The 18,379-nt window shown below is 42.0% G+C and overlaps 2 protein-coding genes across 2 annotated transcripts in view; one reads left to right on the forward strand and one right to left on the reverse strand.

The window, feature by feature from the left end:
- Nucleotides 1-199: 199 nt before the first annotated feature.
- On the reverse strand, nucleotides 200-11,051 carry LOC6593375 (laccase-2). The gene is made up of 5 exons (XM_002019005.2): nucleotides 10,977-11,051; nucleotides 6,291-6,694; nucleotides 3,209-3,387; nucleotides 1,052-3,148; nucleotides 200-990 (listed from the first exon to the last, which is right to left on the reverse strand). The coding sequence occupies exons 2-5, from the start codon at nucleotides 6,493-6,495 to the stop codon at nucleotides 583-585; spliced, it is 2,889 nt and encodes a 962-aa protein (XP_002019041.1). The 5' UTR covers nucleotides 6,496-6,694; nucleotides 10,977-11,051; the 3' UTR covers nucleotides 200-582.
- Nucleotides 11,052-12,788: 1,737 nt separating this feature from the next.
- Nucleotides 12,789-18,379, forward strand: part of LOC6593372 — a 44,856-nt gene continuing 39,265 nt past the window's right edge. Inside the window, exon 1 of the mRNA XM_026987150.1 lies at nucleotides 12,789-12,937. The gene's annotated coding sequence lies outside the window, so the exon portion shown is untranslated. The remainder of the gene's footprint in view (nucleotides 12,938-18,379) is intronic.

Consider the following 18,379-nt stretch of genomic DNA (forward strand, 5'->3'; position numbering starts at 1 on the left):
TAAAGATCCCTGCATTTATTGATACCCCAATCGGGGTGACGTCTCGTCTCCAGCTCTAAGGTCCAGCTGTTGCCAGTGGCCGCCAGATAAGATCGTTATCAGCCTTGAGGGCGTTGCCGTTGGATTACCACCTGACTGACAATGTATGCCATTCGGTGATTTTTTCCTTATTATAAATCAAATTAAATATTTTGCAATATTTGGGGAAAGTTTCATCATATTTTCAGGTATATTTTTGTGTTCTATTCCACACGATCCTCTATCTGAAACATTAGGAACGCACTATGAAAGGATTTACACAATGAAGGGGACATGATTAAATTTTAGAAATCTTAGGAATAAATTTTGTAAACAATCCTTGAAAGCATACATCTCTAAAAATAGAGAAAATGCCTTTAAACAATAAGTATTTTCTTAGACAATCACAGATGTTTAGATGCTACAATGAGGCAACGTTACGACTATGGAAAATATTTACAAATGATCTCAAACAGATTAAGATTAATGCTGTTCCTCCGAATAAATAATCTCTGAATTTCGCTTGGCAAGTATGGGGATTGTCCTCCGTCTCAGAGCCACTGCTCAGTGCCCGAATCTCAGGAGAAGTAAACTGAAGATCAAAGCCATCATCTTAGAGTTGGCTGCCAGTCCCTTTACTCCTCCATCGGTATCCTGAGGAGCTGCTGTTGGGGGTCTGCTGGTGCTCTCAGTGGTTCCCTCCCCATCGGATCGCAAGTCCGGATTGTAGTCCCCGCAGGTGGGAAAGCGATCTGGCACGGGCACCATTTGATCATCGTCTCCCACCTTGAAGACCAGAGCCATGCCGATCTCCGCATGGAACTCGATGTGACAGTGGAAGAGCCAATAGCCAGGATTGTAGGCCTCAAAGCGGATGATGGTATAGCCTCCGTCCGGAATGGTCACCGTATCCTTGACGGGAGGATTCACAAAGTTCCGCTTCAGCAAATTGAAACGATCAAGAGATTTGATCTAAAGAAAAAGAAATAGAAATTATGCCTTTTCCCAGGAACATATTAGGGGAAATTCTCACCATTTCAATGGTAACGTTCTCGCCCAATCTCTCCAGAGCCAGGACTCGGAAGGCATTGCCATGCAGATGGAAAGGATGATTCGCATAGTACTGGAAGCCCTCATCCACGATGATCAGCTCCACGACTGCATTCAGGGGCACTTGCAACACGTGGTGGCACTTGCAGAACTCTGTCCTGCAGTCGATGCCCTGCTCCTCGAGACTCGTTTCGTTGCAGAAGTCCGAGTCGCTCAATTGCTTGCGGGATGGCAGCAGCGCCAGCGATGGGAACTTCAGGGTAATGTGATTCAGTTGCGGCGTGTACAGGCGATTCGATTGGGTCATGTTCATGTCCATGGCATACAGATCTTTGTCGTGGAACTCCGGATTGTTCTTGGCATAGAAATCGTAGTAAACAAAGAACTTGAAGTCTGCCTCCGGTTCGAGGGTATCATGATCGATGCCTGGCACTTGATCGTAAATGGGCAGAGCTCTCATCTCGGCCACTGTCTTGGTATCGGGGTAACCCGGACCGCGGTTCATCACATTCAGTTCGATGCCCTCCGCCTTGTGGGCGTAGCTAAGCTCCGCGGTGGGCTCCTCATCGGGGGCGCCCTCGTACCGCAGGATAGCCACCTGGAAGGCGGAGGTAAAGACCTCGCTGCAGTCCATCAGCCCCTTGAGCCTCACCCAATAGTTGCCGACCTCCTGGTTGGCATTCAGCACGAAATCGAAGCGCTCTCCGGCATAGGTCACAATGGAACCCACCTCCAGGGCCTCGATATCGAAGCCATCGGAATTGATGGCTGTGAGATTGTGCTTGTCCACAGACACGACAATCGGACAATTGAGATACTCCGCATTGATGATCCTGAAGCGATACCGAAAGCCTCTCTGCACATTGTACACTTGATGGGGCACCAGTTCCAGGGGGATCTCGTTGAGGTTGCCACGCTTCTGGCGCGAGAGTTTCTCTGGATTGGGCACCGGAAAGAGTCGCGTGGTGTTGCTCTTTGCCAGACGCGCAGAACGTGGCAGTGTTTGGATTACATCCACCTCTGATTTGGGCAGCGGGTTCAGTGGTTTCGTGCTCATTTTTCCTCTGGCCAATTGGTGATCCTTCTTGGCCTCCGCCCAGATCCGATTGTAGTACCGTCCCCTGCCATTTATCAACAGATTGTGGGGCTTGTTGTCTCCCCGCGAGTGATGATGACTCGCAAAGATGCTGGCTCCCGGCTCGTGGATCCAGTCCTGGACAATCATCACATGTTCGCTGAGATCCAGGTCGTATAGTCGACCATGTGGCTCGGCACTCTTGGGTTTTCTGATGATCAGAGCTCCAAAAACCCCATCGCCCCGCTGCATGCCTGTGTGCGAGTGCCAAAAATGGGTGCCCGACAGATCCGCGGGAAAACTATATCGAAATGTGGCATGTGGCGTGATGGGGCACTGCGTGATGTGCGGCACTCCGTCCATATACGGACTGTCTTTCTGGTGCAGTCCGTGCCAGTGGATGGAGGTGCTCTCGCCGAGCAGACTGTTCTTCACATCCACAACGATCTGATCGCCCTCGCAGACCTCTATCGCGGGACCGGGCATCATGCGATTCACGACGGTGATGCCCCGCTCCAGGCCATCCCCCATGACACAATGGGGCCGCGAGCAGTCCGTCAGATTGCGGGGACAATCGAAGCAGGCTTTCGAAAATGTCTGATACCATTCGACAACAAAAGTGTAGCGACAGGTCAGGGGCTCGGCTCCCGCGTGACAGTCGCGGCGACAGGGATGCATGCGGTACCATTCGGCTGTCCAAGTGTCATCCGTGTCATCCCCTTCGTCCAGCTGCTCCACACGAACCGACTTCAGGGGTCGACAGAAGGGGCAGCAGTTCCTGAGCTCCAGCCTGGAGGCGGGACATTCCTCCTCCAGCGGCGGACAGGTGCGCTGATAGGTGTTGACAATGATCTGGCCACTGTCCAGGCGACCGCACTCGAGCAGCGTGCAATCGGCATCGTTGTGCCAGGACTCGCCCACCGCATACAGGGTATTATTGTGCTGGCAGTGGGTGCGCACGCACTCGCCACAACAGCTGCCATCGGTTTTGCGTAGCTCCGAACCCTTAAGATACGTAAATCACATGTAGATTTGTATATATATGAAAATTCTGTAAATACTTACCACTTCGCAGTAGAACTCACTGCAATCCACTTGGGTGACCACAATATGGGCCTGCGGATCCTTGGCCACACCCGCGGCACAGGAGTACACCAGACAGGGATCCTGAGAGGCAAACCACACGGCCCCCAGCTCTCTGCGGTATGTGGTATTGTGCTCTTGGTACAAACAGAAAGTATCTCCTGAAATTCACAGAAAGTCCGCATTAAATCATAACGAAATTAAAGTACTTTCCTCACTCAAGGAAAATAGAGCTATGGTATTGTTTTGCTCTGACAAACAATTGTTTAGCACTCTAGCAAATATAATTCCATAAAGCATGGGCTATAAACAATGGTGAAAAGAACAATTAAAGACAAATGCAAACAATTTGAGAGCCGAGTCCCAAAAAACTCTCTTTTGTTGTCATATCACGCGCCAGAGATTCGTAATTTATGGGCTCATTTAATTGAAAGCTGGGAATACAATACATACAAGTATAAATCTCTGGGTTTGTGATTATTTGTACACATTATTTAGTCGTTAAAAGTTCTGTACACGTGCTGATTGCTCCAGGCTTCAGGGTTTCTTGAACTTATGAGGATTTTGTGTCTAAAAAAGTGAACTTTAGCTCCCACTGAAACCTTTAATACCATTCGTGATTGATATAAATATTGATATATTCCTGAAAAAATTAAGTTGATTTCTCTTAAATTTATCTTATACGTTTATGATAATTATAGCCGCAATTCAGAAATCACGTGCCCACGCGCCATTACTCCTTTAGTATAGGGTATACAAGATTGGTATGCAATCACCTCTCAGTTTGCATATTCGCTAAAAATACCCTCTGAATATCTGCTACCTACATATGTCAGACAGAAATTCCCAATATGGATGTATCTTTTCCCAAGCAATCTGTGATGATGCATCAACACCTGTCATTCCCTGAACATCTGGTCCGGTTACCTGTTCCGACATTCGTATGTAGATTAAAGCACCGAACAGAACTTAAAACAGTTAAAAGGCGGCTCTGGAATGCTAATTATAATGACATCAAGACCCGGATCGCGGTTCTCGGGTCAGGTATATGTATGCCACCTGATCCGGTTGCTGTCTATAGCAATTTGCAGGCCTTAGTCGATCATTAATATACACTTTTCCATACCCTCCTCTACCCTCCATTTTATGGAATGCGTAAGCATGAGTAAACCTTAATTGTCGGTCGATATATGGACTTATATTCCCAACTAAGTGTGTAGCTAATCTTCACAGACCCCGCCATGGGCCCCAATAAAAGTAGGCCATAAAAATGGTTTAACTGAAAGCCAAAACAATGGGACGAACATGACCATGCTCACGTTCAAATGAAAATTGTACCGTCTGATTAGTGTCGATAGGAAAATCTCAGTTAAAAATACTCTCACATTAAAAACAAATTAAATTTACGACAGCATTTGACTAGAGATTACGATGGAGGGAAAAGATAAGCCCCTTCAGATACTGCTTCTAAGAAATAAGTACCTAATGGGGTGTTAGGTCTTAGATTGCAATCGGCTGTCTATTAAAGTGAAATATTGTGCAATCTATGGGAACATATAATACACATAAAATGTGTAGAACTTAATGAAGTAAATCCCAGACTGCACTCCAGTTCGATAGGGTTTTTCTATCGACTTCTCCAAACTGCATCGTTGCGGAATCCCCAACCGGCGACACCAGGCGAACCATTCAGGGAAGCCTAGAATCACAACACAAGAATCTGTTAGAAAGCTCTTCTTAAGGCACTGTTTGACGGATGACGGATGAGACGATGCCCATACTCCACGATGACTCCTTCTGTTCCAGCAAATAGGACGCGTATAGTTGAACAGGAACAGAAAGAAACAGGAAGCCACGACGAACATCTTTCTAGATGGCTAGACCAGGCCCCACCTATGGTGACTCGGACAAGATACAGGACCAGCCCCGAGGAATGCCCAAAAAGTGTGCAACGAGCAAATCCCAAGAACGTGGGGATGCATGACCCCAGGCTCTGGTTTCCAGATGCCAAAATGTAGAAATTTGCAACAATCAACATCAAAATATTGCTCGAAAGATCTGCCTTTAGTCCATGATTGACTAGGCTGTTTCTCCAAAAGCATACTTTAAAAAACTTTACTTCAAAAACGGGGATTATTTATGAGAAAATCAACAGTTTTTGTCTTGGCATGAAATATGGTTCTGTGTTCTCTCTCGCCTTTTAGGGCTCCATATGAGCCTCCATCCTGGTTGGGTTTTTCTTTTTATTTTATACATGTATGTTTTATTTTTTTTTGTTTATTTAAAAGAGGAAAAGAAGAGCGTGCGCTGTCAGCAGCTGTTTGGCATATAAATTATTTTTGCGAGTGCTGCACGTAGCACGCTGCCCCGTTCCTCCGCTCCTCCGTTAGGCGCTGGCTCTCTGTCAGTTAACCATTAAGGCCGTATTCATTGACTGCTTTTGTGGCTGGGAGGGCGCTGGGCTGTGGGCTCTGGGCTGCATCGTTTATTGGCTCGTTATGGCCATTATTATGATTGCCTGACTGTTTGTAGCCACATTTGTTTAAACCATCAACCATTTCGTTGATTATTTGCTGGACTTGCGCAAATTCACATGGCTCCCGGGTCGTCGCGGGTAGGCTCTGAGTATTTTTAGCATGTGAGTGGCAATCATTATTTATCACCGTACATTGTCTAAGGAAAATACTCTCGCACTTCTCCACAATCTCGTACCTAAGTATATATGTTTTTTTTTTAATGCTAATGCCCGCCATAATGTTGGCCAAGGTCGAGACCAAACCTGTTAATTGCCAACTCCGGAGCTTCTTACAGGTTGATACATACATTTCTTTTTATCCAGTAGGCGCTGAGGGGAAGGGTATACTGTTTTTGTGCAGATCGTAACGAAGATAGTGATTTCTACACCGTAAACTATGTTTTCGGTAGGATATTTGGAGGTATTTCTCTCATTATAATTGACTTTTCCTTTGAAGAATTCCTCTTTAATAATTTTCTACTTATTTCCCAAGCACAACAATTTTCTTAAAGGGTATCTCATACTCGATATACATCATCTTTCACTCACCTGCTGAAGCATTTACAGTTTGGAAGCCTTCTGTAGTATTTACAGTTTTCAGGCCGCTGGCATTGCTAACAAAATGTAAAAGCACTGTTAAGGCATACACCAACAGCACTGTTAGCACTCTGTTAGCCGCCCGCATGCTGTAGAATCTGCTCTTTGTTGCTGTTGTTGTGGCTGCTGCTTCTGTTGCTGCTGTCGACAAACTCATTTTGTCATAATTATGGTTTACGTATATTTAATTTGCGGTTATTGTTTTTCTTTCTATTGTGGCCGTTTCTTTTCCCTCCTATTTTAGTGGTAATTGTCTTTTATTGAACTTTTTTTTTTTTTCTTTTGGGCGAGGAATTATTGGAATCGTTTTGCGGAACTTGTTGTGGATTTTGACCAAACAATTTTGCCTTGATTGCCTGAAAATGCGACGAAAAATGAGTGATTAATAAGTACTTATAGATACAGATTAAAGCTAAAATTACATACGATATGATTATTATATGTATTTATTCAGTTGGTTGATTTTTCGGAATTTAATATAACGAGTATTTGTCTTGTTTTGCAGATGTTCTTGCTGAATGTTGAAAGAATATCAACCCAAAACGAGTTGCTCTCACATAAAAGATGTTTACTGACATTTTTTAAGAGCCATTTCTGATGTTTATCGGGACTATGGAGAAATGGTTTGATGTATGGGTTCAAGGCCAGACTCGAAAATTGAGAGTTGGGGCTGGCACAGTGCGCTTGGAAAGTAATCGATACATGAATATTATGCGGAAAGACCACCAAAATAATTACAGGTAATCAAATGTTAGATAATTATTTTTATTCATTCTGAAATTAGTTGATTTAGTAGATTTATATTCATTTTTACTGTAAATTTATGCATATTTTTATTGCTTATAATCCCTGTTATCTGATATCGAAATCGAACGATGACTGGCATAATTCGATGAATAACCTCCCTCGTCTTTATATTCCCCCTTTCCCACCGCAATCTGTATCCCCATAATTGTTTCTTTCTAATTAACAATAACAATTACCCCTAAATGGTGCCCTCCCATTCCTTCCATGCCAAACCCCGCAATCAATCGAAATCCCCGAAACCCTAACCTAACTCCAGCATCCTTTATTGACCCACGCGCCCATGAGACGAGTCGGAAGGACACGCACATGGCCGAAAGCATGCCGAAAGGGCCGACATCTGAGCGAATATATTGTATATTGTATATTAAGTTAAGTATGATTTACGGCCTGACTGTAAATATCACTCATACGCTCTGTGTTGCTTGGCCTATTCGAAGGGAGAAAGGGAGAGAGAGCGAGAAAGTGTGTGCATTTGAGCCCTATCAGCACATGGCCAGAAAGTTGATTCGCTCAAGAAACACACACACACACAGATACAGAAATATACAACACGTACAAATTTAATTAATTAGCACGCTGTTCCTTAAACACACACACACACACAGATACGGATCCTTGTAGACCCACAGATACTTATACACCCATAGGACAGGCAGGACTCACGTCCGTAAGCCAAAAGTCCAGCCAGAGTCCAGGGACATACGCAGTAGGAACAGGAAGCGGTACAGAGGGACGGGGGGACGAAGGGCATATAAAGAAAACTGCGCATAAATTATGAAAAGAAAAACACAAAAATATACGTAGGAAAAATTGCGTGAGGCATTTTTCATACATAAAGTTTTCCTTACGCTACCATTTTCTTGTGGATGCTGCTGTCCAGGTGATGCTCTTTAAGGAAATTTTCATTGAGTTGGATTTTCTTTAAAGAATAAGAATAGTTGATCAGATACTGTTACCTCTTTTTTCTATATTTATTTCTTGGAAAGTGTAATTCAATAACCTTTAATATTCCTTTCTTTAAATTTAAGAAATCTTTAGAGTATTTAATCGTCTTCATATCGCAAAGCACTTTCCTTGAGAGACTTGCCATAACATCCACTTGTGTTTGGCAAACACTTAAAGCATCTTAAAGATTTATGTACTACCTGGGGGCTACTGCTCTGTTGTGTGGACCCCGAAACGCACTTCCGTTAATTAGGAATTAAGTGTCCGCCTACGTGGCACTTCATAAAAGTCGTCACAAGGAAAACAAAATAAAAATAAAACCCTGGAAACCCCGAAAGCCCCGAAAACCCCGAAATTCAATGTAAATCTATTAAAAAGATGTGAGCGGATATTTAGCGGATAATTTAATTTTCAAATGCGAGACGGAACTGAAATGTTCATTGGGTTTGTTAATTAATCATTCCTGAAGGGGAATCTCGGGGAATAATCAATCAAAAGAGTAAATATTTGAGGGGGATATAAAAGTGAATGGCGCTTGATAATTAGAGCCCCTTAAATCGCATTCAGATACAATTATATATCTGATCATCTTGCAAGTATGTATCTCAAGTGGGTTTTTGTTGCATTTGCGGACATGACTTAACGATTTCATTACGCGTTTTGTCAATTGTCTAATAGCTTTGACAACCACTTTAATTAACAGGCATCTTTGGGCTTTGACGCGGGGAATGTCACGTGGACTCATCGCTCGACCCACGATTACTCATTGTCTATATGGTCTGAACGCTTGATTTGAACTATAATTAAAATCACCGTCCCACTAGGGTAATCCCTGAAAATTAACACCTAGAGGGATACCTCACGCAGGCTGTAATTTCTTTGCGGTGTTGGTTTTTTATTTGACTAAAGTCGGGGATGGGTTTCTGTTCTGCTTCAGTGGTCTCTGAAAGTTCCCCCCACAATAGAATTTGCATAATCTAGACTTGAGAAATTGGAACAATGAAAATCCAATCGATGGGATTCTAGGGAATTTTTTATAGATTAAACTGTGGGGTTTAGGGAATTTTTAATTTATGGAAATTAGGGGAATCTTTTTTTGTGATTTTTTTACACGATGATAGAACCTATTAACCCTTAAAACCCATTCAGAAATTAATGAATGAATGAACACTCAATGATAGATTTCACAAAGAAAGTAAAATGAATTTAAAAATTAAATTAAATTTCTATGACACTTTAGGAATTAGTCATTTCTATAAAAAAGAGTATTATTTAATCGGAGTTCCTCTACACTAATCAGATTACAATTTTTATGTTGCCTCTGCCCTGCCTCTTTTTTATGGGAAATTTCTTTTGATGGACAACTAAAATTTCTCTGCCAATTAATCAGGCAATTGTTGTTATGCAAAGTTTGTTATTATTTATTTGGATTTTTATATATACGGACGAATCACACGTCCGTAAAAAGGTTGCATAACACATGGCGTAGTGCTTTCCGTTTCACGTTTTTACATATAATTATCGGGGCAAGGGCTTAAGTATTGTAATTTGATTTATTTGTGAGCGTCTTCTTCAGTGGCATGCGGCCACTTATTTTGACAACAATTAGCTGACCGCATTTTGATCTCTTTGTTGGCGTTTGGACTGTGTCCGAGCTGGCATTTTGTTGAGGTAGGCAAACAACAGACGAAAGATATGGCCAAAAGAGAAAAGGTGAGTGGAAGATTTAAAAGCCGCTTATCATACGAAACCTCCGAAGGGGGGATTCCTGTTTTCTCCTCTCGGGAAATCCCTGACTTGTCGAATGCCTGGTTCTTGCCATCATGTGCTAGCCATGGCCAAGCCGGTTTGCGGAACCAGTCTTTAAGTATTTCTTATTACAAGCCACATAAAAACCCAAACAAACTCTGCTCTGGGGTCAGCTGTGAGACGCAGTTACGTGCCACAAACCACACAAATATTTACCCAATTCGTTTATGCTTATTCACATTTGTTAACCATATTTTTAGTGATTATTTTGACTCATGATTGATGAAGATTGAGGGGTTTTTCTTGTCGATAGAATCTCGGAATGAAGCAATTATTTATGGCGCTGCTTGTTTGGATTTATGTATTTTTTCAATGTCAAGGCCGTTTGTAAATGTGTTCGGATGGGGAGAAGCAGGCGTTTCTGTAGAGTGGGAATCGTCTCTGAGGTTTTCTATGGCTTTTTTTTTAGCATTGTATAAGATGGAAGTTTCTTTGTTGGTCTGGTGATTGTGTGGAGACTCAAGATATTTTTGTATAATATTTTCTATGCGTTTTGAAGACTTTCAATTGTGGAATGAGTTTCAGGTTTATATTGTTGCATGATGTCATATCTAAAGCCATAGATGTACCATGAAAGGTAGTTCAAATTATAGAAAAAATATAGAAAAACAAATTATGATTTTTAAACAAATGAAAACATTAGGAAAGATCTTTGTCATCTTTATAGTCATAAATCTTTTGTCAGATATAATTTTTATCAGCTTCAATGCGAAAACTACACCAATTCTTTAAGATATTCTCAGATATTTCACTTTTCTTCAAAGTAGATTTCACAATCATGACAGATATTCGTTTTGTATCAAAGTTTTTGTTTATAAAACCATCTTTATGGAACACAATTAGAGCATTTATGAGAGACGTATAACCAAGCAAGTTCACAATTGTTCTCTTGGTTCACGGCTCTTGGCCTTATCCCAGCGATGGATGGGGGGGGACTGGACTTATCACACGACTGGCTGGGCCTTATGATATCACTAAGTACACAACGCGACCAAAATTTTATAGCACTTAGATTAGGGTTTTGGGATCTCAATAGCAACGAAGCAGAGACAAATTGTTGCAGGGCAAAGTCCTTACAGGGTTTTCCACTGGCGGCTGGCAGTTCGTTGATCGTTTTTCTCGTACCGCTTGATAGATCCGCACCGTTCGCCGCTTAAACCGCAACTAACTCGCGTCTAGTGCAGCCAAGGCGCTTTTGAAGCGGCAAAAAACGCGCTAAAACTAAAGGCCCAGTTTATGGCCAAGTCTCTCGACTCGACCCTTTCTGCCGTTCGGCTGATAGCAAATACAGTTCGTGGCTAAGCATGATCGCTCGTTTTCACAGGCAGACAGAGAGAGAGAGAGAGAGAGAGAGAGAGAGAGAGAGAGAGAGAGAGAGAGAATGGTGGTGAGAGCAAACGATCGAGAGAGGGCTTTGGTTTTTGCCGACTTAATTAGCCAGCACTTGCTTGTCGCTAGCCCACCGCCTGCCTGCTGGTGCTGCTGCGGTGCTGCTGTTTACATTGTTAACAGTGTAGACACGTTAACAGAGATTTCTTCTGCTTATCTCTGCTGATTGCTCGAATGTTAAGAATGTCTCTCGCATCAGAGGCTGCCGACGGCCGACTGCCGAAGCCGACGCACTGCTGCTTCCGTGTGTTGTCTCTCCCTCTCCCCCTTCGTATCGCTCCCTCCCCAGAGAACAGATCGTTTTCCAGTTTCTTTGCGATTTCTTGCATTTATTAAAACTTGTAGTTTTCGGCCGTTGTTCTGGCAGTTGCCTGGCTGTACCAGTATTTGCATTGATATTCTAATTTAAAACAAATGTTGCGGCTGTATGTAGTCTGCAGTCTGCGAGAATTGTGTTCGAAGTTGATTGGTTTTTTTGCACCTTTTTCATTTATTCTGGAAATGTAGTTGACACTGGGTGATGGCAGAAACTGGGTATTTGGTTGGGTATTTGTGGGTTGTGAAGGGGCCAAAAACAAAGAAACAAGCATTGAAAGGTCTTTTGGGGGTAACGGATCGTTTAAAGCTTCCTTTTACATTTCGTATCCATAGATTTCTCAGATATTTGCTGTAGTTCCAAGCATTTATAAAAACTGCTAACCAATCGTCCACCGTTGGAAACATTATTTGTGTATCTTATGCATTATTTTTATTTTTAGCCCACTAAATCTTTAAATTTAAAAAATTATTACGATAAATATTGTAAAATGTTAGCTATAAAAGACGTATTTTCAATGAAACACCCAGCCGATCAAGTGTATCTTCCCTCAAAATCCATTTCTAACATACAAATTATTCCCAGTGTATCCCAAACCCTTATTCACCACACATGCGGACACACACATACACTCCCACACAGATTCCAAAGAGAGAGAGAGGGAGCTTTACTCTCTCTTGCTCTCTCGGGAACTTCATCCGGCAGAAGCAGCAGCAGCAGCAGCATCCATCCTTCCTCCCATAACCAGCCGAAGCGATGGCTCCACGAGGACCGAGGCGATGGCCGACGACGAGAAGGAGCCCGGACAGCTGTGTGTCCCCGAGGCACGTGTATCGGCGGTGGCATGTCCTTTTGGCAGGCTGCGCGATGCGTTCAGCTTTCAGTTCGCTTGTAGACGTGCGTGCGTCAAGAACCTGCCACAACTTCGGACCTCTGTTTAGGAGAACCATCGAAGCAACGGAACCATCGGAATCTGAATGACGGACTGGCGGCAGGGAAAGTTGAGAATGTGCTAATACGAGAAAGAGGCCCCTAGCCTACGTCTACGTCTACGTGTCCGTGTCTGTGTTCTTTACGAGTGACGAGTGGTGCGTGCGGTGTGTAAAAGTGCGAGACAGTGTCCTGCGGCGGACTAGCAGGTTGGTTGCTCCTCCTGCCAAGTGTTCAAGTGTATTGTATTCCCCCCTCCCCCACCCAACACAAAAAATACGATAAAGAAAGTTACAAATCTGCTGCCGCTGCTTCTGTTTTGGCCGAAAGTTTACCGAAAGGATTAAAGCCCGCATCCCCGCCAACTATAGGACTCTGATACTCCAGCACTCCTTTCTCGGAGGTAACTTGTCTAGTTTTATTTGCTGTTTCTTCTGTTGCTGTTTTTACGGTCCGCTCCACGCCTTTGTTTCCCAACTTTAATGCGGCCGAAAACTCGTGTTGGCCCTTTGGTTCGGCCCTCAGGGAGCCATAAAATAAATCAGCCAAAATATAGGTACCCCTTTGGGCTGTCCCCAGATCTCCATAGAGATGATAACATATGCACAAAAGGCAAACAGACAAGATTGGGATAGTCTAGGGCTTACACGAAATTAGCTGCATTTGACAGATTTCATGGGGAAGATGTAGGTCTAAAATATTCTTAAGATACGAGTATATCCACATTGAATGGGAATTGAAAATTATGCCATGACTCATATATAGAAAATGCATTTAAATATAGATTTTTGCTATATCTCTCTCTCTCTGTCTCTCTGTCTGTCTGTCTTGCGTGTGGTGTCTCTTGTTTCTCTTTGTTGGAAAAGGTTTTATTTATGGTCCTTTCAGATTGGCCCTATGCCCACGGATACATTTGGCCGAAACTTTTTTGTTTCACTGTCCAGATCTGGTGGCATTTTACGAGTGTACTATATGTGGACGGCACACAATAAACATCAACAAAAAGAGCTGTAAAAGAGAAATGCCAGTTAACTTTCTCCACATTTATCAAAGTTTTTTTCTTCGTTCTTTATGCGAGAGGAGAGCCATGAAAATCTTTCCGTAATTGAGTTATGAGCCACGGCCCACGGAGCAATAACCATGACTATAACCAGGACTAATACTTAAACAGAAGGTTGCATTTATAGAGCCAGACACATCCACAGACACTTAAAAGAGCAGGAAAAGGGCGAAGGGGCCACCGTAGACAGCACAAGAAATGTAATTAAGGCTCCATCAAATGAGAAGCGAGACACCAGACAGACAAACAGAGAGGCAGTGAGTGCCATAAAACATGTACCCAAACAGAAATTAAGGCATAAACTACAATTGTTGAGATTATTGCACGGCGTCGTCGTCGTCGTCGGTGTCGGCACAGGGGATCCTTTTGAGTTCAGGGTATGGGGATGTGCTTTTAATGGCTCTTTGCTTGCTTTATAATTTTGCAATTGTCATTGTCGTCACTGGCCTGGCACTGTAATTTTCCTTTATCGAATTGCTGTTTGCCATGGGTCCCCGTCCCCGTCCCCTTCCCCGTCTCTGGCTTTGTTTATTTTTTTTCTGCTGCACCCCAGTCTTTCTCAAAGGCAAATGGGGCGTATACGCAATATAAATAATTGATGCCCAAATTGGAAAATGACCTGCAAGCAAATAAAATTCTAATTATAGCTATTGTCGTATGCAGAAAGTCTCGAGAAATGGGGTCGTTGACAGCAGGAAAATTGCGCGGAAAAATGGGAAGTTTTCTATAGCTAGTCCCACGACTTCAGACTATCCTTTATGTCCCACCATTCCTTCTTTTTCATGGGAAATCCCACACGAAATTATTAAAAGATTTCCGTCTGACATTTAGCTTTAATGATTATTGACAAATTCCATTAAGATTTTTGTCCGCAACGCAACACTCGCTCTGAATGTCACTTAATTTGTCCATTAACATTAACTTTTTCCCGAATTCCCATTACAGTTATTACATAATTTTTTTAATGGCAAAATTGTCCAAAAAGCTATCGGAAAATAAAGGAAAACCCATTGGAAAATGCTCGAATTGGTGGGGAAATTAAGTTTATAGTTTCCTAACGAATTCTTAAACTTTCTTAGCTTTGATTCAAGTTTTTCTTTGAAACTTTGTAATAATTATTTTCGAATTAGTTGCTCCCTTAATTTCCATAGAGAAAATCTCTTTCAGGAGTGGCCTCAAGCCTATAAGCTCCTTCTCATTAATTTTCCGCTTGTCGCCAACGAAAGCCGCTGAAAAGTTTCAAGCTTTTTCTTATTGATAAAAATGGGCTACGGAAAAGTTGCATCCACCAGGGGAATGATGACAGGTAGGGTCCTGGTGCCCTGGTGTCCTGGTGCCCTCGGGTCGTCATCTTCCATGCCAACAGGTTATGGAAAATGCCAAGGAAAATGGTTAACGAAATGAGCCCAAAACCATTCGAGTTCGCAATGAAATTCCAAGAAAAATGCCAGGGAATAGAAAAATGTGTCGTTTGAATGCCTGTAGGGGGTGGGGCCGTGAGGCTATGGGGTTGCCATGTCATTGACGACAGCTGCTTTCATGTCCTGTGACCTACTGACTCGCATAGCCTACTTTCCGGGCGCCTACCGAGGAGGAGTACGGATACGGCACTCCACTACTCCTGGCGGAAGCTGCGCTTAATGGCAGAAATGTCCTTGCCGGCTGCATTTTCCCCGCTGACACAATTAAGTGCATGAAAAATACTTTGAAAATTTAATTAAGGTTGCCCCCAGCCCCCCCCTCATTGACGTCACCGCATAACCAAGTGAATTTTCTGAAAAGGAGTGCACATTCTTAGATGTAAGTAGTTCGTTTTCGCTTTGTGGCTCCCATGATCTCATCGATGCCTTTGTCGCTTGATTGCCATTCCCCACATGATGGGGGGGGGGCCTTGATAAGAATTTATAATGATGTCGGTTTCGGATAGACAGTGAGAAACTTCACAGATGCATAGTAGTAGGAAATGCGATATGAATTGATAGCACACGACAAGCGGCAATCAAGGCAGAGATAGTTTTCGCAGAGGAATGTGTGAAATATGGGGGTTTTGTTGCCTCTGGCGTTTGCTTTAGAAATTCAATATTCTCCATGCAATGTTTTCTTTAATTGCAAATTATTTCCCAATAAAATATCCTATATTTATGGGAGCATTAGTTACGCTCAGATAAAATGTATAATTTTGTTTGATTTAATTGCACTTTTACAGGTGCTTAAAAAATGAAATTTCAAGCAAAAAGTTCTCTCCTCAAACATTGATTCTGGGGAGGCTACAAACTTGTTTTATTCAAGATTTGTTTGGATAACCCATAAAATGAGTTTTGCATAAAAATTCGAATTAAAAGCAAAACGAAAGGTACCGAATGCAGGCATACACTGGGAAAAACATACGTATATAAAAATCAGAATTTAAGCCAAAGGAAAAACATCAAAAGCAGAGGGGAAATACATACATATATGGATTTGTATTACGAAATGCCTTTTCTTTTTGTGGAATTCCTCTTGGTTTTCTCTCAGTGTATGCAAACAGTTTAACATAATCAAATACGGAAGATTCGACAGCAAAACAATCTGATTTAACCACCAAAAATCCTACCACCTAAAGCAAACACACGTGGATCCGATCCAGAACAGGTTTTTGGTCGGTTTTCCGGGCTTAGATTCTGCCCCCCCCGAAAAATGTAATTTAAGTTTGTAAAACATTTACTTTATGGCAAATAAAATGGCGGTGGTACGAGTATGTGTGTGCCTTAACTTTGGGGCCAAACATGTTTGCTTTTAATTAAAGGCCTTGGGCAACAGAGGGGCGGACAGACAGGCGGATGGGGGGATGGACGGGCGGATGGACGGGCGGATGGACTAAGCAAGCTTTTTGACTGCCGAAGCCGCAATTGCGATTTCCGAAGCAGAATTGCAACAAAATGAATTATTTTTGCCATATTTCTGTGTAAAACAACAGAAACAAACACGACTATATATTTTGCATATTGAAATCTCATGATATTTATGTGTAATCCCGTGTTCCATTATGAATCGAAAAAATGAAAAGAAAATAGTTTTCCAGACTGGCAGAGCCAATGCCAATGCCAAATTGTGCCCTCCCTCTGCCCCTCCCTCTGCCCCTCCCTCACCATCCCTGCATAGTTCAAATATTTGTTCATGTCAAATATGAAACATGGTCTTCGAATCGAAGCGGTTGATACCCTTTGCGGGTAGATTGCTACTATGAGAGACTTTTGATTTGTATATCAACCTACAAGCTCTTCTGTTTAGCCTTATTAGTTTATCAGAAATATATAGCAGGACAAATATAATTTATAGTTCCTTTGGTTTGCAAACAGAATCATTAAACCATCTGAAAGAGCATTCAAAAAGAGAAACTATCTGCAATGCGTGCAAAAAGTTTTGCTCCGACAAAAGTAAGCACTAAAACAAGTTATAAACACACACTCAAACATTTAAACATTCATAAAAGACGTAGTATATAAAGTAGGTATATGTGTTTATGTTTCTATAGAGAGTCTGCAGTTGGCTGCTGGTTTCAGGGCCATCCTGTTAATGTACTCTTTTTTCCTTTGCCCCCCCCCCCCAAAAAAAGTTACATGAAAACACATCTCGGAAAAAAGGAACATGAGATATTTTTCCGAATGAAAGTTGAGTGATGCGATGATGAAAAATATATGTTAAGAAAAAGGAAAGTACGAGTAGGAGTACGAGTAGGAGTACTTTTCTGAGTGAGAAATCAAAAGGGAAATATAAATCCCATGCCGTGCCGACAGCTGCTGGCGGATATTGATAATAAATCTTATGTCAGGAATTTCACTTTCCTTCACTTTTAGTGGTTGTTCTTTCGTTCTGTAAAGTGTTTATTGATGAGCGGTTCGGGTGCATTTTTATTGGGAAATGTTCCCGGGAAAAGCATGGCTCTCCCTGTCTCTATTTCTGCAATTGAAATATTTTGGGGAAATGGATTTTTGATTTATGTTTGAAGAGGGAGAAGATGTTTTACTCAAGGGATATTTAAGTAATTGTACTTTTCATTTATTCCAGGATATGTTTTGCTATGATTTTTGGTGTGCTTTAAAGGAAATATGTTTTTCCTACCTAAAATTTAACTGCAATTTTATTGGGAAATACTCGCGGAAAATACCATGGCTCTCTCTCTCTCTCTCTCTGTCTCTGGAATTAAAATATTTTGGGAAAATGGAGGGAGAGAATCTTGGGATATTTCAGGATATGTTTTGCTATGATTTTTGGTGTGCTTTAAAGGAAATATGTTTTTCTTACCAAAATTTTAACTGCAATTTTATTGGGAAATACTCGCGGAAAATACTATGGCTCTCCCTCTCTCTTTCTGTCTCTGCAATTGAAATATTTTGGGAAAATGGAGGGAGAGAATCTTGGTTTCTTAAGGGATATTATTCATTTATTCCAGGATATGTTTTGCTATGATTTTTGGTATGCTTTGGGTTAAAATTCAACTCCAAAAACACTTTCTCTTTTTATCTCTTCCTTTAAATGAATTCAAATTTCCTTGAATAATCATTTGCATAATATACTTTTTCTGCGGAGAGTATCCTTCCCGTTCCGTTGCCTAATTATTTATGCATCTATCAAACATATTTCATTGTCGGCGAAATAATAAATGGCATAAATTACAATTCAATTTCTTATGGTCTATTATTTAATGCCCTGATATGGGAGGGAGGTACCGCCACGCCCCCACACACAGGATATATGGTGGAAGCCATAAAGCTGAAGCTGCTGCCAAATAGTAATCATATTTTT

This window comes from Drosophila persimilis, unplaced genomic scaffold (genome assembly GCF_003286085.1).
Source record: "Drosophila persimilis strain 14011-0111.01,24,50 unplaced genomic scaffold, DperRS2 tig00000124-arrow-pilon, whole genome shotgun sequence".
NCBI lineage: Eukaryota > Metazoa > Arthropoda > Insecta > Diptera > Drosophilidae > Drosophila > Drosophila persimilis.

What these genes read in the sequence shown, in the direction of transcription:
- LOC6593375 (XM_002019005.2), bottom strand. Translation starts at nt 6,495, where the DNA reads ATGAGTTTGTCGACAGCAGCAACAGAAGCAGCAGCCACAACAACAGCA. An exon ending in AACTGTAAATGCTTCAGCAG is followed by an intron (nt 3,388 to 6,290) that starts GTGAGTGAAAGA and finishes TGTGAATTTCAG; the next exon opens with GAGATACTTTCTGTTTGTAC. An exon ending in GTGAGTTCTACTGCGAAGTG is followed by an intron (nt 3,149 to 3,208) that starts GTAAGTATTTAC and finishes ACGTATCTTAAG; the next exon opens with GGTTCGGAGCTACGCAAAAC.